General features: G+C 40.6%; 2 protein-coding genes across 10 annotated transcripts in view; one reads left to right on the top strand and one right to left on the bottom strand.

The window, feature by feature from the left end:
- ANKRD42 (ankyrin repeat domain 42) lies at nt 1–19,599 on the top strand. 6 transcript variants are annotated; one of them, XM_051779259.1, is made up of 13 exons: nt 1–138; nt 1,180–1,343; nt 2,909–3,016; nt 3,341–3,460; nt 4,063–4,198; nt 7,452–7,652; nt 8,620–8,745; nt 10,312–10,417; nt 11,036–11,211; nt 11,622–11,748; nt 14,399–14,543; nt 16,971–17,113; nt 19,476–19,599. In XM_051779259.1, exons 1-12 carry the CDS (start codon nt 123–125, stop codon nt 17,064–17,066), a joined length of 1,521 nt encoding a protein of 506 aa, XP_051635219.1. In that variant the 5' UTR covers nt 1–122; the 3' UTR covers nt 17,067–17,113; nt 19,476–19,599. The 6 variants fall into 6 exon arrangements, with proteins under 6 accessions (XP_051635219.1, XP_051635217.1, XP_051635221.1 ...); XM_051779257.1 differs by lacking the exon at nt 19,476–19,599 and having other exon boundaries at nt 16,971–17,904; XM_051779261.1 differs by lacking the exons at nt 11,622–11,748; nt 16,971–17,113; nt 19,476–19,599 and having other exon boundaries at nt 14,399–14,511.
- CCDC90B (coiled-coil domain containing 90B) overlaps nt 18,030–27,451 on the bottom strand; it is an 11,036-nt gene continuing 1,614 nt past the window's right edge. Inside the window, exons 1-8 of one of the 4 annotated variants that reach the window (XM_051779285.1) lie at nt 24,894–27,442; nt 24,633–24,796; nt 22,572–22,673; nt 21,883–21,924; nt 21,732–21,803; nt 21,596–21,649; nt 20,527–20,641; nt 18,030–19,402 (exon numbers count right to left, since the gene is read on the bottom strand). In XM_051779285.1, the coding sequence (XP_051635245.1) occupies nt 19,347–19,402; nt 20,527–20,641; nt 21,596–21,649; nt 21,732–21,803; nt 21,883–21,924; nt 22,572–22,673; nt 24,633–24,713 (522 nt within the window). In that variant the 5' untranslated portion in view covers nt 24,714–24,796; nt 24,894–27,442 and the 3' untranslated portion in view covers nt 18,030–19,346. Of the gene's footprint in view, nt 19,403–20,526; nt 20,642–21,595; nt 21,650–21,731; nt 21,804–21,882; nt 21,925–22,571; nt 22,674–24,632; nt 24,797–24,893; nt 27,443–27,451 lie in introns of those variants that run through there. The other 3 variants (XM_051779286.1, XM_051779283.1, XM_051779282.1) reach the window with 3 other exon arrangements.

Raw genomic sequence — 27,451 nt, forward strand, 5'->3', positions numbered from 1 at the left:
TAATAACTTAAGACCTACAGTTTTATGCTTGCTTGACTTGCAAAACAGTAGCCCACCTCTTCAGGACTTCTAACAGCGTGAAACCTAATCAAACAGTGTTAGTACATTTTGGTACTGGAATAATGACTGCTGTAGAAGGTGAATACTAATTGGTTTACCTTCCTTTCATGCCTGGTTGTCTGAAGCTAGTCCCCTCAGCCATTAGATCCACTTACATCTCATATTTCTATTTACAAGTTTTGTCAAGATATCAAGATGTTGCCAGGGGATTTGGATATGTAACTCCCATTGTTTCCAGTCATGTAGTTAATCAGTGGAAAAGCCTGAAGGGAGGACATAGGTTATTTGATTCCATGGCCTGGTGACAGAATATGTTTTTTTACCCTACTGCTTCTACATTTAGAGTTTCATTCTGTGCCATTGAGGTCACTGAAAATGTTATTGACTTTGGTGGGAACAAAATATCAGACTGCTGAAAAGTGAGCTGTGACAGAACAATGCTGTAATTCTATCAAGAGAGCAACACAGGATGACTAACATATTGTACAAAGAACTGCCTTTAATTTTGACATCAGTTTATCCTGAAGATGATCTGTGTAGCTCAGTCAAGAGCAGTTACATGGTATGCTCACTTGGTGAAGGCTCTGGTGCCCTCCAGTGTGATATGCCATGCTGTGCTAAGTCCTTAGGCAGCTGGCAGCAGCATGTGGAGCACCTGGGAAGTGATGGCTGAGAGCTTGTTTGCCTAAGTGAGAAGCCTTCCTGGTGTTATATTTGTAAATGTGATTAATGAAAGAGTTTGTGATGGCCACCCACAGTTTAAGAAGAGAGACAGTTTTGGGGTGAACCTGCTCTGGCACTTGCTAACATGGTGTATCTCCACTTCCTGCTCTTCCTGTGCTTCTTGTCATCTTTCTGCTGGGTTTTACTCCTGGGCCCTTTACTGGGGCTGAAGGGCCATGCGTGTCTCAGGTTTTGGCATATTGTTTTGTTCCTGATGAACAGCAGTGATTTAGGAGTTCCACTGATATGAATCTCAATCATATGTTACTCTGGACATTTTAGCTGGTTTTGTGAAGCTATCACACGGATGTTTCTTTGATTCATCACTTGTTATGTATCTCTTATATGTTGCTGATTTAAGCAACTGACTAATGCCCTTTTATTGTTCCTCACTAGTTGTCCAGAAGAAGCAAAATTATACTAGTGTGCATGAAGCAGTGAAAGCTGGTGATGTAGAACAGCTTGCATTGATGATTAAAAGTGGAGCTGGTGTTAATGAGGTGGATGTAGTCCACAAATTCACACCCTTGCACTGTGCTGCCCACTCCGGAAGTCTGGAGGTAAAACATTACATTGGTGTTTAGTCACAGCCAGGTTTTTGTCAGTTCATATTTCCTTCTTTGGGAGAGGCTGGACACAACATTGCTATCTTGAGTCAAACTGAATCAATAATCTCTGGCTGCTTTTCTCATTAAATATATTCACCTAGAGCAGAAGTACAGCATTTTAGATTTTCTTTTCTTTCTTTTTTTTTTTCTTCTGAAGCCCCAGACATTTCACCTAATCAACTTTCTCAGATTTTACTAAATCGTTGATTTTCTTACTCATCAAAATGTGCCTTATGGCCTCCCTTCCAGACTCATGACCTCCTTTTGTCCCTGTTGTGTTTTCCTCTTCTCTTGAGAGACCTGGAAAATCCTACAGAATGTGTAAAATGTTCTGAAGGTGATTGAAACAGATAAAAAGTGACATGAAAACATGTTCATTCTGTTTACCGATGTCCCATGCCTCGTTCTCTATAGAAGTAGTCTTAATACATTTTATTTTAATAAATTAAAATGTTGAATAATGATGAAGAAATCAGCAGGTGCTTGCATGAATGTTTTGAACTTCCAGAAAGGTTGAACTACTGTATTCAACACAACATTGCTTTTCTTCTTGTAGCCTTCTTGTTCAGTCTTCATAGCAATCTAACCTTGAAGCAACAAGGCCATTCATGTCCTGAAGAAAAGCATGTAAAGTTCTTGCTAAACTCAAGAAGTAATAAGTGCAGTGCTACTTCTACCATGTAGAGAAACTGTGAAGAAAATGATAATCATCATTTTGTCAGCCCCAAAACTGGATTGCTTATCCACCCTTTTCTGCCTCTGTAAATTCTGTCATTTTTCATTTGACTCTTCTACTTTGCAATTGATATATTAGACTTTTTTCAATTATCTGTCTTCTATTTGTTTCTAAGCTCCTTGGTAGAAATAGTGGAGGAACCAGAGCTGAAGTATGACCTGAAACAAGATAATAAATTATAATAATATATAATAAAAAGTTTTAACTGTCCCTCTAGCTGTCTCTGGATAGTCCATAAAGCTTTCCATTGCAAGCAATAGTATCTGCTGGAAGAAGGGAATAAAACAAAACTAGGCCATGGAAGAGTGAGAAGAGAGATGGGATTACATAGACCTAAGGAGCCTAATAAATTAAATGAGGTTTTGAATTTAGTTCATGGTATTTTGCCTACGAGCAATTTTAGCTGGAATTCATGTGAGGATGTTTGCATTGTTTTTTCCAATGCTTTTACCTCACGCCATGTGAATATTCTCACAGATTACATTTTAAATCTGAAAGAGTAAAATTAAGAAGCCATACTGTAAAATCAATGCTAGGGTCTGATTTAGTAGGTTATTTGCACATTTTGTACCCTTGGGTGAAACCTGGAAAGTATAACTTACCTGTAAGTTTCTAATGCCCAAATATCTGGCTAAGGCATGCTCTGGGATCTCATTTCCATAGTGAAGTATTCCAGTACTGTTTTGAAATGTCACATCGACAGATAAATTCTAGTTAAAATGTGCCTCAGATACATGGTATGAACAGCTTAATAAAAGCTGCTTTGGTTTTGGTTGAGCAGTGCCTTCACTGGTTGCTCTGGCATGGAGCTGACACGACTCATGTGACTGTCAGAGGGTGGACAGCGGCTCACCTTGCGGCCATCCGAGGGCAGGATGCCTGCATGCAGGTATGTGTAAATATTCACTCTCAAGCAAAAGTATGTAGGGCAGACCTTAATTTTGGACAAAGTCATTATGCAGATCAGTTGAAGAAGCTCCTAAGGGAGCTATGAGTAGCTAGCTCATCTTGGTGTCTTGGCATCTGGGATGAAGTCACTCATTTTAAAACCACTGCACTCATTTGCACTGTCTGTAGAAACAGATTATTTTGTGCAGTGCCAGGACCTTGAGGTCAACCCAGAGTTATCCTGCTGATCATCGTAACCTGTTCATCTAGGCAGTGTTTGCTTTTTCAGCTTGTGAAGTGAACTTCTGCTTTGCATTTCTTTTAGGCTTTATTAATGAATGGAGCAAACACAGAAGCTCAGGATGACCGTGGGTGCACGCCGGCACACTTGGCTGCAGCCCACGGGCAGTCCTACACCTTGCAGACCATACTGAGAAGTGGAGCGGTGAGACACTTCTACCTGCAGTGCCCTAGTGCAGAGACAGGCTGGTAGCTTTTCCCAAACAAAACTGCCCCTAGCTTAAACTGAGATTTAAGACTGTACATTAATTACTGTTGGTGAATTTATTTATTTTTAGGGTAAATTTCTATTTTTTAAATTGTAATATACATTTAGGAAAATGATTCAAAAATCTAGAGAGAATCAATAATGTAAGTAAATCACATTCCACTGAGGATGTCATTAAATATAGATCAGGTGCTGGGGTGGTGGTCATTTTTTGCAGTTGTACAAATCTTCTATAGTAAAGGAGACATAAACTTAAAAAAAAAAAAGAAAAAAAATCCAGTTGCATATTTACAGAGTAATGACCACTACAGGTCATTATGATACTAAAATGTGTCTAAAAATGCACCCTTTATAAGTGTGTTAAGTAAAAGTGTGAAAAGTCTTGGAATGGGAACTGCATATATGGTATGAACTTTGAAAAATATTATTTGATTTGATTTAAATAATATAACACAATGAATAGCTGATTACTATGTATAAAATTTCTCTTGTGTCTAAGATTCAGAAGTGAATGAATTAACCTGCTGCTTTCATTTTAGAATGTAAATGTTTCAGACAGGAATGACTGGAAACCTGTTCATTATGCTGCTTTTCATGGTCGTTTGGGGTGCTTGCAGCTTCTTGTTCGATGGGGAGCATGTATCGATGATGTGGATAACAATGGAAACCTTCCAGGTATATCAGGATAAATCATAGGTTTTTAAGCCTTTGGTTTGCAGCTGTTGTGTTTTGTGATAATTGAGCAAATTTCAAGTAATGCACAGCAGCAACATTTGCTATTTGATTCCATGCAGTTAGCATAGATAGTCCATTTTTCTCATGATGGGAGGATTTATTAAATCCAAAGTATAGTTCTGTTGTTAACAGTATCCCATTCACCTCTTGCTGCTGCTGGTAAGGATCAGAGCTCATTGGTGCTGGAGTAGGGAGCAGGATGAGCCTGATTGAGAGCACTGCGTGGTGCAGCGTCTCCTATGTGTGTGATGGAGCAGGTGTGCCAGTGGAGGTCACAGGAGATGGGTGGGTGCAGCAGGAGGCAATTTCAGCTGCTAAGTGCTAGTTTTTGAATTTGTGCCAGGCTTTAACGCCTGTGCCGCTGTGATCAGGTTGTGTGTTCGTTCATCTTGATTTGTGGAATACTGATCTTTCTGTATTGTCTGTAGCATGTTCTCTTTTCATAATCATGAGCATATTCATTTTGGCACAAAAAAGTGGGCAGTGTTTATTCCTTGCTCTTCATAGTTTCTCCAGTGTCCCTCTGCCTACCATGCCACTGCCTCAATATCCTCTGTAAGCTGAATGGTATTGTTCCTGTCTTAGGTTCTCATTGCATCCTTTCCCTTTTAGCATTTTCCTTCTTATGGTTTGTCATATTATTTGTTGCAAAGACCATATTTTTTTTCCTCTATAACTTGTACGGAGTTCTCGTTTTAAATCCCTTCTTAAAATCCTTTACCCTCTATTAAGAGCTACTTACCTAGGAAATGGAGAGCTATGTTCTGTTTTGCAAACCTAGGTCTCCTTAGAAGATATGAGGCTCCTGCATCTCAGCAGGAGATCTGGTGCATTAGCAGGAAGGGGTCATGATGTTAGGCACCCTGGTGGCAGTGTAGAAGGCAGCTTTATTTGCATTTGGGAACACTTCTCCCATAACAGACTTCTGTGGAGATATAGCAGATGCCAGCCCAGTTCTACTTCAATGCTCTGTATATACTGGTTAGTAGAGAATGGGTTATGTTGTATTTTGACATCCTACAGAAGCTTGATCTTCCAGCCTTTGTTCTGTTTCATTTGATCATATTGTCATCCAAAGGAAAGAAAAAGCTTTGGAACATGGCTCCTAAAAGATTAGTAGAACTGATACACTGTACAGACCAGCTTTGCCTCAGCTTGTGTAACAGCGAAGTGAACTTAGATTATCTTTGCACGCTTCAGCTTCAAGATTAGCTGAACAGTGCTATAATTTTTCCTAAGAGAATACTGAAAGAAATTTTCTGAGGTTGCAGTGCTGGACATCTAAAACTTAAAAACTGGCTGCACTTTTTGCATGTGTGTGTTACAGCAGAGGGTCTTATTGCCTTTGCTAATTTGCATGCTAATTTTTTGGAAGAAAAAAAATCTTGTGGTTCATTCAATGTACAGAATGGGCTGTGATTATTAATTCAACATTTCGTTTTCTCTCTGTATTAATTTTTGGGCCACATCCATATTTCTTTTATTGCTCACTAGTCAAACATATTATAAATGTTTTTCGCACTCTTTTTTCACTTGTGGCTTTGAGAAGGGTGAGTAGCGTTAGCCTGACTTAATGAAAGGCAAGATAAAACACAGAGAAGTTGTGATACCAACACCAACTAACCACTGCCTATTTGTGATGCCTGAGACAAGGTTTTTCAAAGTTCTTGGCACTAAGCTGCATGTTTTGATGTTACTGTGTTAACATCACAGTACCCTTTGACTTTAGTCTCAACTGCAGGTGCTCAGTATGACTGAGGATGGGATGGCACAGTTACATGTTGGGTACTGGCTACTAAGACACACGCAGGTTAAGCCACCTATGAAAAGTTCCTTTATGTGTATTCCACAGCATTCCACTAAAAGTGTGCAAAAAGACTTGAACAGAGCACAACTCTTTAATCTATTTTCCCCTTGCCATCTCTGCAGAAAACATTGAAATTTTTGACTGCTTTCTGCACAGGACAAACATCTGATAAAAAAGTTTAATTCCAAGAGGTGAAGTTTTATCCTGGAGATTTTAGGTATCTGAAAATGGATTCATAAGGGTTGAGTCAGTTTTTCAGTAGCTGACTATTAATCAGTACTTACCTTTAGCATGGTACCTCTTCTTTTCCCTTCTCCCTGAGTAACTCACTCACTGAATAAAATTCAGACAGTGGGAAAAATGGCTCTAATTTCAATAAAGCTCAGATTTTGAGCAATCATCTGTATCAAAGTATTGTCATCTTGCTATAAAACCAATATCCATCACCTTTTAGAGCAATTACGCTCTGGGAAGCTGTGAATGGTTTGCTATAGAGAATTGTGTGTGCCCCAAATGAAGTGACATGGTTTTTCTAGATCCTGGGTACATTGTTTATTGACTATGAAGATAGTGGGATTCTTACCTGGAGACAAACTAATCCTTTGGCCTCTAGAACATTAGCCAGCTTTTACAGAGCATTGCCATGGAGAACACATAATAAGCATTATTTGGCAAGTTCTTCCCATTAATGGGACTAGAGAATAATTACTCATCTCAAAATAATCAGCTTGTGTTTGGTACATCTTGCTTTCTTATAGGCCCAGCACTCTAGTAGTAATAAATAACTAAACCTCTTCATAGCCTGAAGGTCAGGTGAGGAATGTACCTTTGAATACTTTACCCAGCAAAGTGCTTGTCAGTGTCCTCCTTTTGTAGTTGGGGTGACTGAGGGTGTGATGCAACTTGTTTGTGGTGGCACAGTAGAGGTGGGCCTAAAGCAGAAATGGCCTTAACACCTCATCAAGGACACTGCTTGCTGTTGCTCCATTATGGGTATCTCAGGACAGCGAGGTCAGACAGCTGCTGAAGACTGAGATTTGTGTTCATGGGGAAGATGAGACCCCAGCAGTGTGCACTCTCTTAACTAGTGCCCAGTGGTCTGTTGGGAGTGTTGTTTTGTTTCCTAGAGTCAGCTCTGCCAGGGAATCTCCTTTGCAGATCCTATCCTTGACACCTTTCTTCTACCTCCTTTGCATAGAGCTCATCTCTGTCCTGGATAGGAGCTGAACATGCCCAATTGAACCAAGGCTGCTCTGACTTGTTGTGCAGTGCTGGATGGCTCAAGCCCTGGTGGATGATCCAGATCTAACCAGTGGTGAGAGCACTGCTTTCTCCATGGACAGCAGGGCTCTGCTCTAATACACTTTGTTTCACCTTGTGCTGTAGCCCACCTGGCAGCAGTGGAAGGACACTTGCATTGCTTTAAGTTCTTGGTTGGGAAAATGGCCAGTGTCACACACACGCTGAAAGCCAGGAATGACCAAGGAGAGACTCCAAGGGACTTGGCTGAACAGTTCTTTAAAGATAATATTCTGCAATATATTGATGGTATGGAAAAAGAGGGGGAGCATCCAGAGGCACAGGAAGGTGAGTATGGATCAAGATACAGTTAAAATAGGCATTATAAATAATTCCGTAGAAATGCTTGATTCTGAAAACTTGTGTGAGCAGACGTATAACATTTTAATTATCAGTATAAGGAAGAACTTCTTTTTAATGCTTACTACATTTACTGGTAGCTAAAGGCTGGGATATGCAGTATGATTTTATAGATGTCTTAGGTTTATCCGTGATCACGCTGTGTTGCACTATGAATACCAAGTTGCCCACGTTCTTTTTAGACTCCAGCAAAGATCCAGAAAAACTGTATAATTTTCATTAGTTTGCAGATCTGTCTGCACAAAATCTCTTACTTGCATTGAATAGCAACTTAGCCTGAAAATGTCCCACTGAAATGAAGGTTATTTGCTAACTAGCAATACTATGGTAGTCAGAACAGCCAAAGGATGCAAATGTGGCAAGGTCTGTAAGGAGAACCCTCAGCAGAACATGGATATGACAACTGTACCTTCACCTCTCTACTTCTGGGAATTTACTGTCCTTATCTGCTAGTCTTTTTTCATTATGCATAAAAGTATATTGTCTGTAGTCCCTGTCTATAAAAGATAACTAGAAAAATCAAATTGTCTGTATGAGTATGAGAAATAAAATAGTTTATATATTTGGAATTCAAAACAGGCAAATTACTCCATTTACCACCAGTAGTACAATCTCAATCGTAAAACAAAGCTATACTTGTTACTTCAGGTCTATGAAATTAATTTCTTAACTGTGTGAGGTGCCTGTAGTCATAACCAAGACATGTTTAATCAAGTCTGTGGTGAATACTGCTAGTTACACAGCTGCATTTTGCCAATTAAGGTGCACTAGCCTCCTTAAATACAAAGCATCCATACATAAGTTGCTATGAGAGAGGCCAGCTGTGAGAGACAAATACCGACACTTTAGTAGAATTACTGGCATCTGTTTGGAAACATGTGCATTTCATTTTCAGTTTTAGCTTTCCCAGCTCATGACGCTGCTTTCAAAGGGGACTTGTTAGTGCTTAGAAGATTAGTGAGAAGTGGAGTAATCAATATCAATGAGCGGGATGATAAGGGATACACTCTCATGCACAAAGGTCAGTAATTACGATCTGTGTTTCAGCTTGTTACTGTTTGTTGCTGACGTGTTTACTTTGTTTTTCAAGTGGCTGCTCATCAGATAAACTTCATGAAAAACAGCATCTCATTTGTGAGAGCTCAGAAGTGCAACCCCAAAAAAGATATCTGGTGATGTATTTGTGTGTAGGTGTCACTTTAAAGACAAAATCACCAAGCTGAAGTCAAGAAAAAAGACTTTCTAATAGAGAGGTATCAACATCTAAGAGGAAAACTAAATATTGGGATTCTTTGTTTAGCCTTTTTTTTTTTTTTTAATCAGGCAAAATGTGGGTTTTAGAAACGTCTGTCTGATCAGGTATAAGAATGGTCTGTGTTGTGGCCTGGGCCTTTATTTACTGAACATAGCAGTACTGGGGGGATGTTTTGTAAAAATCACAACAAAATGAGGATGTTTTATAAAAATCACAACAAAGTCATTTGGTAGGGTGCTGCAAAGGAAGGTAAATTTCAGGTATCTAACACCTTGACATGTAGTGGAGTGCTAGCACTACAGAAAAAATAATCCTCTTGTATTTGGGGTTTCATAGTAATGTCTGAAAGAGAAAAATGGGAGAGGAAAGAAAAAGGGAGGCATTTTTGTAATATGCTTTTACCTCTATTTCCCACATTTGTTTTTGACTAGATACAAAGATAGAATTTTAAAAAACATAATTGAAGTTCTCATTAAAAAAAGATATGTAGTGATTTTAAAATGTTTTCTGCATTTTTTCCTACTTTCTTTTCTTGGAATGGTGCTAACCTACAATTGTTTCATCCCCAGACTTTACATCCTGATATTGTAATTTCATTTCCCTATCTCAGTAAGAAAACAAATATAACAAATATCCAAAAGGGAGTGCTATCAAGAAATAAATTTACTCTTCCTTGAGAAAAATAGTGTACAGTTTCAACTAGACTTGCCAAATATCATCTTCCATATGTAAGACATCGTTCCTGGCACCACCTGGTATGAGCAGTGGCCATGCCAGATCATATGACTGGGCTTGTGTGAGGCTGCTGCTGAGAAGTGTTGTCTTGAGTGTCTGCCCTAAGAAATGATGCACCTACAGCTCCAGCACAAAGCCCTGCTTCTCTCCTCCATGAGACAGCTTTGCACACCACAGGTTGGGGCAACCAGCTGTGTCTGGTACATGGGAGCCTAAAGCCAGGGAGAGGTGACAGCACTTGGCTGCCTAACTAGGACACACAGGCCTTACTGCAAGAGAGTGTGAGGCAGCGGTGATTTGTGTGTCTCATGCTCAACACATGGAACGGGGCAAGTTTAATTTAACTTGTGTCCAGGAAGAGCTGCCAGTACATTTCTGGAACTAGAAAGAGTCACCAAGCCACGCTTCCCCGAAACTGTGTGTACCCGTGTGATTTGAGCATCTTGACACATAGGCTTCTCTTGAAATAGTATCTCCCCTGTGGTGTCTTAGAGAACCCAACCTCTGGCATGTCAAAGAATGACAAGAGGAGGACGTTTTAGGTTTGAAACCCTACAGTTGTATATAACTTACTTGTGTGCACCTTCCTTCCTTTAGCTGCTGAACAGGGGCATATCCATTGCTTACAGTGGTTGATTGAAATGGGAGCTGACTGTGACATTACAAATGATGCTGGAGAGACTCCAAAGGATGTAGCCAAGAGGTAGCAGTACATATCCTGTAGCTCTGACATTTATTTACTTACTATTTGTATATCAATATCATGTCAGCTTTGTTGGAATTAATCCTGATTTTCAGTGATGGAGAAAGAACAGATCAGGCCCATGAATTCCAGCTCTGAGTGCTAAGCAAAGCTGTATTGTAGCTATGAAAGGTTTTACTTTTTCCTTATTTTATTTTAATTTTCTTTTCAGCAAGGTCAGACAAAAAAAGGAAAACCAGCTGATCTGAAAAAGGAGAGTTGTGAGCCAGTCTGGTCACAGTTTGCCGTACAAAGTAATTGAGAAGTAGTGGAGGCCAGCTGATTTTTGCATTAATAAAAATAATGCAGTTTCTGATGAGATTCAATTAAGAAATCTTGCAAAGGAAAAAGATACCTCTGATGTAGGAGTCATTGCCATAAGATTCCATTGAGGCAGAGCTCACACTATAAGAATATTACAAAAAGCAGATAGATAGCTGCTCATAGTGTGTGTACCAGTGCTTCCTTTAATCCTGAAACCCCTCTGATAAATGGGAACATGGACAGAGAGTTTCTATCACACGTGTTTTTCCGGATGATGGGCGTATTTCAGTGTTGGTTTAACTGTTCTCTGTGCAGATGTGCCCATCTGGCAGCTGTGGAACTTCTGATACCAAGAACTGGAGACAGTAACTCTAGTGATGAAGAACTAGATGCAAACAACATAAAGTTTTTTGAAAGACATGGTGTGGAAGGGAGTACAGATAGCAAAGAAGATTTAACCCTGGATAAAGCAGAGAAAAGGAATGCACGGAGTAAGCACTGTATTCCCATCATTCCTTGTTTGAAAAAGTTGATATAAAGACATTATAGTCATAGTTGCACAGTTCCTGCTAACTGCTGGGACCTTTCTGTTGTAAGATGTGATAGTTGACAGGATATCTGTACCACTGAGCATTCAAACAAATTGTGGAAAATTAGAAAGCGTAGCGGGGGGCAATCAGAACATAATTGTTACACCATTTTAATCCATGTTGGTGAACCTGTATTGGATTGCTACTTGTTTTTGAGATCTCTTTGCAGTGTGGGTGTCAGCTGTAGCTCAGTATTTGCTGAGCAGTGTGATTTCTGCTCTGTATTTGTGAGACTGTTTTCCAGACTATTGGATTCCATCATGACTGCCTTGTCCATGCATTTTACCTACCTGGAGAACTCTGTCTTACAGTAAGGGCCTATCACAAGATTCAAGAACTTCAGCAACTTCTAGAAATTGCCTACAGCAACTACAGACAGCTGGGAGGGATAACTGAAGAGGAGAGGAAGATGAAGAGAGAAGAAAGGAAAGCTGAGAAGTAAGGACATTTTGCCCTCCTAATGTTTAACTTCGTGGAGCCCATTTTAAAGCCTTTTTTAAGGCTGACATACACTCAAATTTGCTTTGCCCAGTCTGTCTTTTCCAGTTGCCAACTTTAACCAGGTCAAAAAGAAATTTGCTGCAGCAATTTGTCTGACCGTTTCTAAACTTCTACCACCAGCTCAACAGAAGTGCTTGATAGGTCTACACTTCTTGGGCAAGATCATCTATTTGGCTTTCAGGTTTTCCTGCAGTGTATGTGCAGTAGGTCTGATAAGTCCTGGCTGTTTTGTTTCCACTGAGGATGCCAAAGATGTATATGCACTTTAATAAACCTGAAAAAAGGCATTAGTCTTAGCATGGCTTGCATGGAAGTGCATATACAGCAGGGATTATTCAGTGACCTGCTACATTTCTGTGTCAAGGGTAATATATTTCTATGCTCAGGAAAGCATTAGCTTGTATCTAGACCACAGAAAAAACTCCAAACTATAAGCAAACCTGCCCTTGCCCATGAAGAACTATTCATAATGTCTGTCTAATTCTCAGTGTCTCCTTTAAATCAAAGGGTTCTGTTAGACTGGTCAGGTGATTTGATGGACAGACTGTCTACATTTCAAAGAAAAGTCCTTCTGTCTATCAAAGATTTAGAGCCTAAAGAATAATGCAGCATCCAAAGACAGGCCTGTCTTCACCTCTACCTGTCAAAGATTTGGCTACCCACAGATCTCAGTCTCTGTAGATAACCACCTCCGTAATGTGTTTGGACCACCCCAAATCACCGTCTTTATTTGGTTACTGAGAGGAGACTTGTCCAGAGGGCTTGTATGCCGTCACGAAGGCAGCAGACTTACCAGTCTGTGTAGATCTGGAGCATGTAATAGGTGTCACAAATTGCCATTAAGTAGTTTGTTTTACAGACATATCTGAGCCAAGAAACTGAGGACAGGATTTCTTTTGGTTCCAGGTCACCCTTTGACTCAGCCTAGGCTGAAAGTCCGTCTTTGTTAACTTGATATGTCTGCTATAGCTAACAGATACCTGCATCTGAGTTAGTGACCTTGAACTCCTTTTTAGACTTCTTGGAGAGATGTAGGCACTTTCAGGGCATAATTAGACACGTATTTCAAGTGTGATTCATCACTTCTAGGAGTGTCTCTCCTGGCTTGAAAGGAGGAGGGTGACTAGCTGAGGTGTTGATACCTATGTTGGAGAAATCTGTTTTAATGATGGAAAAGTCACTGTTGGCTAAAGGCATACATTAGTGTTCATTTTGGATAGAACAGTGCCTATTAGAGGGCTCTGATGAGGCTCTATAAGGGTCATTGCTTTCTGTGGCATGGATGGCTAAACTAGAAAAGCTTTGAGGCTCTGAAGAGTCTTTCTCACCTGTGGAGGCTGGAAAGCATACCTAGCCCCAAACCATCCTTTTCAAATGGAAATAGTGCTTCTCAGCATACCTACCTACCCTTCTCAGGGTACCTATCTGTGGGTAAACACCAAGATGCTTGTAACATAGGCCAGAAAACCTATTACTTAAAAATATTTAATGACAACACCATTTTGCTTGATTAAAAGCAGGAGTTGCTACTTGGGAAGGCCACTGTAACAGATTTTGAAGATTTCTGCTCTAGTCCATGTTTTCTGGCTGTAAGAGGCCTTGTGTGAACCACTGCACAGTGCTTTAACCAGGCTGCATTGCATGGAAAAAATTGCCACCACGTGTGTACCACAGAGTTTTGGAGCTGTGCCTCTTTAATTTGAAGTGTGCAAGAAGTTGGCTGTCCCCTGAACACTGAGCACAGGCCACTCTTGCAGTGTCTTTAAGGCTGGTTTGAGCCCATGAGTCAGGAATTCTTCTCTCCAGGAAATGCCTTAGCTCTTGATGACAGCTTTTTTGCCATGCTGTTTCAATCCACAGGACAGATGTCTCCCTTTTCCTTTTACCAATCTTCCATCTTTGTAGTTGTGCTGATTCATCCTGATTTAGAAAAGAGCCGGCTCAATTCCAGATGACTCAGTTGCTGAGGTCAACTGCTGTTAGAATATGTGTGAATCATGTCTCAGCTAAACAGTTTGCGGAATCTCAAGCAATTAGGAGCTGTTGTGGATGTGACCAGTGAGATCTTGTGCAATTGTGTGTAAACCAGTGCATCAGTTTCCCTTGAGTAAGGGTCAGGGGCAGCTTTTTCGTTTACATCTGGTGCTGCTACATCCTTCCTACTGGTTGGCTTAGGCACGAATGAGGAATACTCAAATAACAGCTTGCATGACCCTTCCAGAATCCCAGCCTTATGCTTTTTCTCTGTTTCATAATAACTTAGCTGCTCCTTGGGCACTTCTTCCTCTCCCACAGCTGGAGATGGACCCGGTCACAGGCTGCAGGAGCCCCAGGCTCGGTGTGTGGGCAGACGTCTCCATCTCGTGGTCAAATTGCGCTGAGCACAGCTGGCAGCGGAGAGGGAAAAGCTGCTGTTTATACAGTTGTTACAAAGGGTCTGGAGCCAGGAGCACAGCTGGTGTGAAGAGTACTGCACTGCTTTTTTCGTGACCAACCTGCTCCCTGGCAAAGGCACAGTACCACGTGGAGCGGCCAGGGCAGGTTTGGATGTAGTTCATGCTCTGCTTGTCTCCTTTGCTTTTGACAGGGCTGTGAGGGAGCTGGAGGCCCAGCTGGAGTATGAGCGAGTCAGGCGGGAGAAGCTGGAGAGCCAGCTGGATGACTACCGTGCTGAGATAAACCACCTTAGGGAGAGCCTGGAGAAAACCTGCATCCCCCCTGCTGTCCCCATGGTGAGTGCCACACTCCCCCAGTGCGTGGGACAGAAGCTACTGCCTGTAGCTTGTGCATGTTGTTCCTTCTAAGATTCCCAGGCATAGTGCTAGGAAATACTAGAGAAAAATGTGCTAGCAGCTTTTAGCTTAGGACATGGAAGTGAGCAGGAGCCTTTGTCTGTTCTAACAGTATCTCTGCTGTGAGAGGATATCAGTTTCTCTTTGCACCCTGGCAGAGAAGCACCAATAATATTCTGCATAATAGTAAAAGGAGTGTACTGATCCCTGAGTACTTCCACATGCATATACAGTGACTGGCAGTTCCTCTTGGCTGGTACCTGGTACCTGAGACTGGCCTGCTGCCTCAGGAGAGGTGTCATCACCTAAAGGGTGAGCCTGTGAGTTGAGAGATCATAACCATGGGTCCCCAAAGGGGGACAAAGAAAATAACAGTCTCACTTCAAAGATGATCTATGTCACAGAGTCTGGAATCAGCCAGGCATCCTGAGTGAGAGTCCAGGATCTCATAGAAAGTTTGTGCAGAGAATTCAGTCTGTTTAGGAAAGGAAAAGTACATGTGGCACGGGAAGTTCTCAGACAGAGAGGGTCCATTTTGAATTGAATATTAAGGCCTTTTTATATCATAGAGGCGTAAGAGGGAAGAGGACACCACCACTGTAAGCCACCAATAGATGCTGATGTTTCCATTTCTAATTTTTTACTTTTCACCTACATAGCTTGTATAGCCAGTAGATGATGAGTTTTCTATTATTTCAGACCATTTTTTATTTCTCAGAGTATTTTCCACCTTTTCAGTCAATTGCTCCTACATTCTCTTGTTTTTGCACTTATTGGTGGTATCTTGGTATGGCTCTGAATTCTAGGTACCGCAGCTGCACTTCAAAGAGGCCAGCTGCACTTTTCAAGGATGCTTCTGGTTCTCAGCCTCACAATTCCCTAGCTGGCAGATATTTTCTTTGTCAGCATTTTTCAGCTGGTGTTTTTTTTCCTGGTAATTTTCCCCTTCTAACCAGGTCAGCTTTTTGGCTGCTCACATTAGGTGTCAACCTGCTGTGTCAGCTCCCACCCCCTGGCTGGCAGGTTTTGTAGCAATTGCAGCTTATACTTTAGGATATTTCTTTTGCTTCAAAACTCCTTCAAAACAGGTTTGCTTTTCTCTCTTTTACACCAGACTGGGAAGTGAGTTGATGGAGGACTGTAGTACAGGACTTTATTGATGTGTGCAGTGGCTGATTGCAGAGAGTGTTCTTGTATGCCATCTGCTATCATCCCAATTATCCAGCCCTCTCACAGCAAAGAATATACACACAGATATGAATTATTAGTTGGCTTAGCAGGCAAAGACAGAAAAACTGTAGCTTTTCAAAAAATGAAATCTTGAGGATAGATCAGAAGCTAGTTTTTGGGGACAGGTGAGCTGGCATTTCAGACCTTTTGCTGCCCAATATAACTCTCGAAAATTGATTTGACAATCAAAATCCTGTTTGTCAGGTTTTTGTCATCCAGTCAAGTTGTCAGCCTTGGATGAAGCACCTATATTCCTTACCCTATGGGTGTGGGGACTGGTGTGCAGTAACACTGTTGGTTCTTAGGAAAAGATGCCAGTGGAAAAGGCACGTGGCAGGGCTGTTCTTGGAGCTCCGCTTAACTTCCCTGGCCATTGCACTGCCTTGTCTATGTAACTGTTTGTATGGCTCTGTTATATCCAGGATAAAAGTCAGGCAACGACTCGTCACTGGCAACATGGGCAACTCAGATTTAAGTCCTTTGTCTGACTAGAGGAGTCAAGAATACCCATCCTGGAGGAATGTTCTAAGCAGCCCAACATCTGCTCTTGTGAGATGGAGCCATATTCATTCCCCTGTGGGCAGCTGTGCAGTGTAACCACTGTATTTCAATATTCACTGGTCCAGAGGGAGTGAGTCATAGAAAATAGCTTTTTAAGCAGATTATTAGGGTTCATGAAAAAGCACAGGAATTTTCATCCCAAGAATTTTAGTCCTTCTGTTGTCATCATCTGACCCCAGGCTAATAACAGCTTGCTTTAAGACATGATTCATTATACTTCCCTGGCAGGTTTAAAAATATAGAACAACTATGGCACAGAGTGCCCCATTCCTAGGGTGGAAGAGTGGCTGTAGTTGTTTTTATCCACAACAGTCTGAAAAAGTCTAGCTGAGCTTTGGATTTACTGGCTGGGACTGGAGACAACTACCAAGGCAGGTTTATTTTCAAGAACTGCTCTGAGTGACTGCTACAGCCAAGGGGCCTTCCACTTACACTGCTGTGCTGCCATCCCATGCCCTGGGACTATGCTCTGCCCCCAGCTTCAGTTTGAACACAGTGTTCTGTCGTTACTCACAGCCATAGATTTTAAATCCTTCCAGTGATTGCTCTTTAATGGCTGAATATCCTTTGTTTCAGGAAGCTGAGACAATTGCCAAGTCTTGCAAAGACAAAAAGAAAATAAAGAAGCAGCCAGCCTGCAGCCCAGGAGGAGTGTTTGTGAGGCTACGCTGAGGAACGCTGAGGAACGACCCTCCAAGGAGGGGCAGGAGACTGCAAAGGTAGAAAGGCAATATTCCACACAATGCAAAGTTTGCATGGCCCAGCTGCACAGATGAGTTGTGGTTCTCTGCCTTTCACTGAACTATGGTTTTAGTTCTCTAGTTCTCTGGTGCAGCAGCAGCAAATGTAGTTTAGCAACAGCTTTGCAATTGACATTTCAACAGTTAACAGCAGCAATGTCATAGGCCCTCATAATTCGGAGAGAAGTACCTCTGTCTCCTGGTCTGTTCTGTACTGTGACCTTAGAAAGGAAAAAGTGCACATCACCTCCTAGGATATTCAGATGGGACCTTCAGTGTGAAGCAGAATACAGTCTCCGGGAGAATTACCTCTCAGCTGCAGACAGGTGCCAGGCACCTTGATTTTCATCTTCAAGTCATTCCTAAAGAAGCCAGGAAGTGACTCCTTTGTGAGGTGCCAGATGAACTGCAGCAGCAGGCCTCTAGCTCAGGGCTGAAGAGTTTACTAGGTTATGGGGCACGTTGTGGTTAGAAATGGCAACCCTGACCTCTCCTCCATATCTAGAAAACATTTAATTACTACACCTATAAAATTTTTTCTCTCATCTGTGTGCTGTTGTGAAGTTATTTTCCCTTTGGAAGCCTCATTTTGAGATTATTTTTTTTAGTGCTCAAGTCCTGATATGTCCTCTCCTTAAGTACCAAAGAAAACAATCTCTGAGAATTTCAGAGGTACTGGAAAATAAAAATCAGTGTTTTTCTGTGCACACTGAAGGAGAGGCACACTGACTAACAGCATAAGCTTTGTATCAGAGCTAAAGAGTAGAAATTCAGTCTCAAGAGCTCACTTCAGGGTGTGTGAGATGATGACGGTGAGAAGCTGCAATAGATGAGCTCTTTCCTACCTCACCACTGGTGCTAAATGTTAATGTAGGAACACTCAGATAGTCAGACGGCAAATATAAGAAATTAATTTTATTTTCTTGAATGAAGATAATAAATAATTTAATGCATAGAATATAAGAATTAGCAGAATACCAGCAAGTTCAACTGTAAACAGAATAAAACCTCAATAAAAAAAATTGCCACTACTCACTACTACATAGTCCTTAGCCCATAAAGGGCCTATTCTTATTTCGAAGTTAATCCAGAAGGACTTTAAAAATTATTATTTTACTACAAGAATCAAACCAAGCATATGCATTTGTACTTGAGATGTGACTGCTTCAGTTTTGAAGGCATCCACCTGCTATGTTGCATCTCTGCAACAAAAGTTTCCAAGTCCTTGCAGAAGGCAGATGGGTTAGGAAAGTCAGTGTGTCAGGATTACAGAACAATCCTGAGGAGTGTGGAGATGGGAGGAGGATCACCACCACCACTACCACCACCACCACACCGGCACCACTGAGATGCTGAGTATTTCCATGTTAGTGTGCCCAGAAAATATGTCTGGGTTCATTAGAAATACTCTGCACTACCTGAAAGGGGGAAATTAAGAGTATTTATCTGCCCCAGGGCTGTACATGGTTGCTCAGAGTAGTGGCATTTCCCCTTGGAAAGACAAAGACAGAGAAGTTCCCCCATTCTGACTTCTGGGGTTACGGACATTGCAAGAGATACTAAAGAAAATAAATCTATGGAGACATTTTAGTTGTACATAAGATTTTAACTTTATGTAAACTAGTTTTCAAGAAAAAGGAGTTCTTTAATAAAGGCCTTGGAGTGCATTTTTATGTATGTAGATAAAAACCCCAAAGGGCCAGGCTTCAATCCATCAGAAAAGTGAGGAACGAACTGAAGACAAAAATCCAGAACCTATGTTTAAGATTAATATACTTGGATCAGAGTAGATGTATTGTAATCTGGTATTAGTATCCCCACACTGGGAACACTATTTTAAGAATTGTATTCGCATTTCAAGGTCCTATAAAATATTTAATATTTCCATTTTAAGAGGAGCTGAGAGTGAGAAAGTTGGAAAACCAAATTTAATTATAAAAAATATCAGGAAACACTTAGTGGTATAGAATAAGAAATACTTTGAAATTAATACATTACTGAACAAGAGACAACAAAATTACTATTTGGCTACTTCCCCCCAATTATTTTGATCTTTAGTGTTACATATTCAGAAAACATTTTTCTTATACAGTAAGAATATCAAATCAAAAAGGTACCAAGGTTATCCACAGTGCAAACATGATCATCAAACTACTGTTGGCCTGGGTGGCCTTTTCTCTGTCTGTATTAGATGCAGTTATTCCATTGAGATCTACTTCCAGAACCTGTAAAATCCCAGTGCTATTGCCAGGCAAGTGAACACTGAAGCTGTTAAAAAAAACAAACCCAAAGAAAGGAAATAATTAGCTGAATGCTGAAGTGTATCACTTTATACATACAGGAAATTAGCTGCAAACAGATGGAAGAAAATGGTAACAACACTAGAGCAGAGCCTCTTAAACTCCATGAATTGCTGCAGGTGTGACAGAGCAATTTGAGAAGACAGTGGCTTGCCTTAGATGTCATACCCTGCACAGCAGCACTGTGGTGGTGAGATGGGGGCCGAATTCAGCAGCCTAAGGAAGCATGTTTTCAGGGACACATCCGAACAGCTACACTGGATACTCAGTGCACCACAGGCTACAGGAACTTTTACTACTGGAAGCTGTATTACAGGAGATGCTGTACCAGGTCTTGCATTAGATGTGGTTATAATGATTTGCCACTGAACCAATCGACAATGAACTGACGATACAGGTATCTGACACAACACCAGGATATCCCGGCAGCACCCCTGACAAGCTGTCTTTTGGATTTGTTATGCTGCTGTTTCAATTAGTGTTAGAATAAAGCTAATTACATTTCCCTTTGAATTTATTCTTGCTTCCAAATATACTGCATTACTCTCTTTTTATCCAGCTCCAACACAATAAAAACTTCACTGGTTTTATGTATATATTGAGAAGACAATCTCAAATCAGACTGAGATTTGTTCTGCTTGGCAGGGGAAAGTATGAGCTGTATGTCTGTGGAGACTGAATGGGAAGCAGAACTGGTCACTCTCAGACCAGTCCCGAATGACAGCAAACTTTCAGGGTAACCCAAATGACCTCAGGAGAACTTCTGTAGCAACTCTGCCATGTCAGTGGCTGCTGCAGCAAGCAGAGGTACTGTCAGATGGATAAGGTATTTAAGCTTTTTTTTTTATTTTTTTTTTTAGATCATGTCCGTATTCCTCCTAATCCCAGTTCTGGGCACAATCCTAGTCCTAGTGTGGCATGCTCCCACCTCTTCTGTGTTCTGTGTCACACTTTATCCAGCTGGGGGGAAATCTCCCCCTGCAATCCCAGCTGTCTGCTCCTACTACTGACTTCTTTCAGCATATACTCCTGAATAAAATGTTTTACATCCAAGATACAGTGCCGGCACTCACCTCCTTGCCTATCACGTACCTGCCAGATAACGTATCGTATCAAGTTTATTCGATTCCATGAGTGTTTTTAAGGAAGCTATTTCAGTGTCAATTTTATTACTGATTTCTGAGATAACGCTATTGGTACTTGAATCCTGAAACATTAAAAGATAGCATATAATGACAATGGTGTTTAACCCTTTCAGCTTTGCAAAGCTGCACTAAAATACTATGCTACTAGAAACAAGAAATTAATTTCCAGCCTATCACTGAAGTAAAACATTACTAACTACTAAGAGACCTTAGAAGACTCAGAAAACCATTTAATACAATCCAGGAAGAATACTGAAGTGACAGAAAGCAAGAAAACTGATGATCGCAGAATCACAGAATGATTTGGGTTGGAAGGGGCCTTAAAGACCATCTAGTTCCAACTCCCCTGCCATGGGCAGGGACACTTTCCACTGGACCAAGGTTGCTCAGAGCCCCATCCAGCCTGGCCTTGAATGCCTCCAGGGATGGGGAGTCCACAACCTCTCTGGGCAACCTCTGCCAGTGCCTCACCACCCTCATGATACAGACTTTTGTCTGATATGCCAGTGCATCCTAAAGGAGACATTCTGCAGCACACAGAACATTATTCCTACATTTCTGAAAAACAAAGGTTTAAGCATTCACAAGCCATATCCCAAAAAGGAAGGAGATGCTGAAGATGGGACAAGTCCCTCTTCAGCCTCTTAGACTTTGGTGCCATCTAGCAGCTTTTGAGGACTTCCAGCCCTTGAAATGCTTGGCTGCAGGCACCTGGACCATCCCTCTTGTACAGCTCATCAGTTAACACTGGGAAGGGCAGCATGACAGCACACATCCCACTTGTAACAGCCAGCAACAAGGGACTTGGGAAGCAAGGGAAAAGGCTTGCATGCCTCCCTCTGCTGACTGGTGTTCATTTCTAAGGTAAAAAACATCTGCAACAGCTGTGAGTGATACAGTCCAGCCTCTTCTTTAACCACATCCAAAAATCTATTAACTTCCACGAAAGTTTGTACATAAAATGCAATGTGTAACTGTATCCTGCTGACTATAAATCAGCTTTACTCAGTACTTACTTTTTTATGAAACTCTGTAGTTGCTTCCATCAGTTTCCTCTCCTGATCTGTAAACTGTGGATGAAAGGTAAATTATAACTGTAGTAACAGAAACATGACACAGAACTGATAAGGGCATCTTCACAGACCAGCTTACCATATCTGTCACCCTGCTCCTCTCCAGGTTTATGTCTAGCTTGCTGTCAGCTCGGATTTTACCAGTTTCATTCTTTAAAAAAAATAAAGATTATGAAAATAACTATTTACTTTCCCTAATAGGGGCATGCAGGTACTTGCTATTTACTTACCATTAGCTGCTGTTTAACTTGATCTAATTCAATTTTCATTTTCTAAGTGCAGAGGAGAGAAAAAAAGAAAGATTTTACAAATTCAGAAAGCTGCTAACCAAATTAATCAGTCGTGTAAGTGTTACCACTGCATGCATGCAATTATTCTTCCCTAATTTTTCTCCCAATGGGGCAATTTTTTCTTGATTAAATATCCTCAATAAGGCGTTCAATTGTACAGCCACATATCATCTGCTGGCAATTTTGCTCAAAATAAAGAGATTATTTTCTAAAAATGATGATCTTGTTATTCAGAGACTAAAGACAGCAGAAAAATACCAACATGCCATCAAGTAAAAGCAAAATGTATCTCAATTACCAGCTTAATTAAATTGTTGCAAAGAAACGGCTGACTCCTCTCCCTGCAGTATATGTTTCATGGCCACAAACTACCAGAATTACCTTTAAATAAAATTACAGAAGATGATTGTAAGATCTGTCGAATTTTTTCTTTACAGAAAACCTGAGCAAGTCTTATGTGAAATATATTTTTATGTGATCTCAGAAGTTGTAATCTATAAACTTTTCAACTCTGATGGAAGTACCTAGAATTATTTTTACATTCATACTTTGTTCCACAAAAATGTACAACATGTAAGCCCCAATGTATATTGGAATTAAACTGCTGAATGAAAAATATATATTAGTACCTCATTCTCGGCTCTCAAGTTTGCAAATTCACTTTTCTCCAGGATGACCATATCTTTTCGAATGGAGTCCAAATGTGCCATTATCTGCTGTAAAGTTATTTCCTTTGGAACAATAAAATATGCCACTGATTATGTTGCACACTTTCTGGCAAGTAAAGGAAAGATTTTTAGGTCTGAAATTATGAAATTAGTTACTCCAAAGCACAAAAGTGGGGAGTCTCTCCAACAAGGAAGCGACAGAAACAGAATTTTATAGTTGCAATTTGTTTGGAAGACTCAAGAGGTTTACATTTTGTTCTCTTTCTGTTGCTTTAATGCACCAACTTTGAATTTAAGAAAAAAGGCCCGAAGTATTAGTCCAAGTAGTTATGAAATGAAATATACCTGAAACTACAAGTTAGTTCTTCAGTCTCTTCCATTTTCAGTGAATGTTCAGTAGCCTCAGAAATATTAATTTTTGGTTTTAATGCTGTTCCTAAGAAGCACTTCAACTGCTTGCCCACAAACTGATCAAAAGCCCAGGTCTTACTGATACAAGTATCACACCATCCTCTCAGCAGTGAAGTCAGACACAGGTAAAAACACTGCTAAAAAAGCACTGAAAAAAGTCTTTGTGAGGTTTGACCTAACAAGTTCAGAAATCAACTGCTATTTATAAACTATAGAGGAAAAAAACCTCCAGAAAATAAAGGAAGAAATGCAGTACTTTAGAATCTTGAAAGCAATAATACTCCTTCAGTCACCATAAGGAAGTTACCCTATTATTTATGGAAATGTCATAATGACAATGACATATCACTGTGGGATTCGTCTTTTAAAGCTGAGAGCCAGCAAAATAAAAAGCTCTCACTCAGACTACAAGCCAACAGTATTTCTCATAGTTTACATAGAACTAAATTCATTAAAATATGCCCTGACCAAACTTCCACTGAAGTCTGACTACTTCATTGAACACAATGAAATTGTTCCAACTCCTGGGAAAACTTCAGCAGCATGGTTGACCACAGCCACTGGAGTGTGGTTTGGTTTTGACCTGTGGCAGCTCTGCCTCCCTGACCTAGGCATAGTTTATGTGAAAGTACAGGGCCAGGACTGTCCCACCAGATGGGGTGGACAGAGCCACCTTGATTTAGGAGGCAGAGGTTTTAGCCACCTGGATGTAGTCTGTGCTGTGTCACGTGCCCTTGGGGACAGCGGGTGGGCTCTGCATGACTCAGCTGTTGGTATAAACCTGTGCTGGCCTGTTTTGTTTGTGCTGGCCAGGTCAGCACCTTGGTCTGCATTCCAGCAAAGCACTGGGGTGTTTCCTTCACTGAGGTATTCAAGTCCATGTCTGTGGACATACCTGGAGGCAGCAGGTCAGTTAAGTAGCATGGCTGGCTTTCCTGCTGACAGTAGAGGTGGTGAAGTTTTGCTTTAGCAAACTGACAAAATAAAAAGAACTTAGTTTTTCTTGTAGGGTAGACATCTGTGTGGGATAACAAAGCTCTGATGCACAGTGATGGCGTTAATAATTACTCAGGAAGGCTGTGCAAGCTGAAATCATGTGCCATTCTTCTTCAATTACTTAATGCAATTAGGCATTCACTGCTATTTTATTTAAACTGCTGAGCCTTTCTTCCAACAGATTTTTATCTTACTGGCATTTATTTCTAATAAAAGTTGTTTAAATTTTTTTCTTCCTCTAAATCTCAGAAGACAAGAATTTCTCTTTATTTTTTTTTCCTTCAAAATGGAAACCTTTCTTTTTGGAAATCCTATTATATGAAAAGAAAGTCAGTAACCCAGATATAATTTGCATGGAATTGTGTCAGGCAGAAACACTGATTTTAACAGTGTAGTCAGTGTTGAGACTGAATACTTCAAGATGGGATGAGGCTCCTCGGTGTAAATGCAACTGAAGTTTTCCCAGGAATTGTAAAACCAACATTGTGTTCAACGAAGCAGCCAGACTTCAGCAGAAGCTAGGTCAGGGCATTTAACTATCATTTAAAATCCCAAGTGAAAATTAGGAAAACCTGGCACAGTGAGGTCTTTATAGTACTAACAAGAGCTGCTCACTTGTGCTTTAAAGATGCAAGTATGAGCCATTACAGCTCCACACCACAGCTTGGTTTTCACCTGCTGAGCCTGCGTGACCATGTCCTTATAGACGGTGTCCAAGCTGACGTTTGACAGGGTTATTAGTGCCGACACGATGGTCTCCGCCTGCTCCTTCCCAAAGCCTAGAGGACAACAGAAGTGTGACAAGTTAAGGTGCTATCAAAAATCTGGATGAAGAGCAAGAGCTACACGACAACCTGGGACACTCAAATGCCATACCTAACTACAGTGGCACATGGGAATTCACACAGTTCCTGAAAACTGACAGCCAGGAGCCGGTCCCTGTGACTTTTAACTAGAAAAAACACAGACTGCAAAAATCTGAAGCACGTTAACTTTTAATACACTAAAAGTCTATAGATGCAGCTGACAGAAAGATCAAATTTCTGTTCAAGGTTTAACTGTTCATGCATTGTAAAAATAATTCAGCAAAACTTTACTTCATAATGAACTGCCACAGATTCTGTTAAAGCCAAATTTACCTTGAGCTACAAAGCATGCATCCTACAGAGTAATAACAGGTAATTCTGCATGTATTGGAATTGTTCTGCACAGATATGAAGACAAGCAAAACTGATTTTAAAACTGCTGCATCCATCGCTTGTACAATGAACTCAAACCGGGACTTTTGCTTTCTGATGATAAAAATTACACTTTGTCCATAGCTTGGTGCAATTTTGAAGTACTGTATGATGTGAACAGTAAAAAAAGAATAAACAAAAAAATCGCTCTCATCTGGTCAAGTGCTGAGAGCTTTTGCCCTGAAGATTTATTTCCAGCAATCTCACTGATGTGTTTCAACTGGCCCATTTTAAAAAATGGGTTCAATTAACATTTTGTTGAAAAAGACTTTCAAGGCAAATTATTTAGAGAACTATACCACTGCTCCCTTCTAAAACACTGGTACTGTCAAGCTGCACCATTGGTTTACATGACTAAAGAAGCTATGCATGCTTTATGACAGCTTCCTTCCACTAAGAGGTGTGATAGTATTGCTTCAGTTCCTCTGAATCTTCAGGGTTAATTAGGCTTTTGCCAATTCCTTATTTCACTCTTCCTCTATAGCAGGAACTGTTCGTGTTGCATGGATGTTTAGAAAACGTGGAAAAATTCCTATAAGCAAGAGAATGGAGCCTGAAAACTGTCTGCAGTAACCTTGGGAAAAACTAAAATGCTTTCTCACTTTTGTGGTGTGTACAGGCTTCACCTATAGAGCTCTGCCACTGTGGTACTAAAATATTTGTAAAGTTATGGAACAAATTAAACTGAGTAACAACCAGCACCAGATAGACCTCACCCCACAAGTCCCAAAGGAACATGATGAAGAAGTAGCTGAAACAGTCCTGGGAGGAGGATATTTCCTAGCCTACCTTGGTTACCCATGGACTGGGAAATAACAATGCCAGTTTTTAAAAGTAGTTCTAGGGAGATGTAGGGAACTGCAGGCTGTCAAGTCTGACAGGCATGAAAAAAATAAACATCGTTAGCGGACTATTATTAGTCTTTTAACTATTAACGCATATTATTATTAGACCCAAATAATGGAAAAAAATCCCAACCTCCAATTGTATGAAGTTCCAACCTCCAATTGTATTAAGTTGCTACTGTCACTTAGGATTTTAAAAGATGGTTGCTAGTCTGATGAAGACACCAGCTCAAGGCTTAGTAAGGACCAATAAAGCAAACCAAACTCTTAGGAATTACTAAGAAAAGGAACAGAGAATAAAACAGATGCAACTTTATATCACTGTTCAAATCTACAGGACATTCAATTGTCAAGTAATGCCAGCAGCTCTGTTCCCTCCCCTGTGAAATGAAATGTGATAGAAGTCAAAATTATTAATGTTAAGGACATTGAGAATGATCAAAAATATGGAAAAGCTATTGCTCAAGGAAAAATGCAATAAGCTAGGATTCTTCTGTTTGAAAAAGAACGATGGGGGAATATGACAGAAGTTTGCATAATCATGAGTGACATGGAAGATCAAATGTTCACTTCCTCTTCCCACAAAAGAGCTGAGTGGGCAGCAAATTCACCTCACAGAAGCCAGATTCTGCATAAACAAAAGGAGTGGATGCCTGAAATTCCATGAGAAAGAATGTTTTGGGTACTAATCAGTTTACAGTGGCTCAGGGACTGAATAAGCTTGTGAGAAGATTTCCAGCGAAGGTTACTAAAACTCACACCTGACCCAAATTCCAGGGTGACAGCAACTGGAGGCTTAGAAAGTAAAAGGGGATGTGTCACAGATATCTACCCTGTTTTAACACTTCTCTGCAGGCACTGGCTCACAGCTGCTGTCAGGAGAAAGAACCCAGGGCTAGATGGACCTTTCACCTAACTTCAGCCAGTCACACTCACCACATGAAAGCGCAGGCATTAAGAATGTTATCACAGCACTATGCTGCTGAGAATATTTCTAGTTAGAAAAAACCCCTTAAATTACTATTAGCAGGCACATAGCAGGAACTTCTATTAAAGCTTCCTTTTTGCTCTAAAACAGTCTTTAACTGTTATTTACTTTACATTTGTTAACTGAATTATGTTCCTCAGCTGGAAGACACCATATAAACTTGCCTAATGAGGCAAATGTAATGAGGTGAATGTAATGTATCAGATCCTCAGGTGAGATGCCTCTCCTTCACCAGCTTCCTAGACAGGCTGCCAAATATTTTATACCACTGAGTACCAGTACTCTGGGGAAACTGATAGCACTCAAAGTTACAGTATTTAAAACTAAAAGTTTTCCTTTGAATTACTAATGAGATATCACTTA

Source organism: Manacus candei, unplaced genomic scaffold, assembly GCF_025592945.1.
Source record: "Manacus candei isolate 608988 ecotype Guabito, Panama unplaced genomic scaffold, ASM2559294v1 h1tg000014l, whole genome shotgun sequence".
Lineage (NCBI taxonomy): Eukaryota > Metazoa > Chordata > Aves > Passeriformes > Pipridae > Manacus > Manacus candei.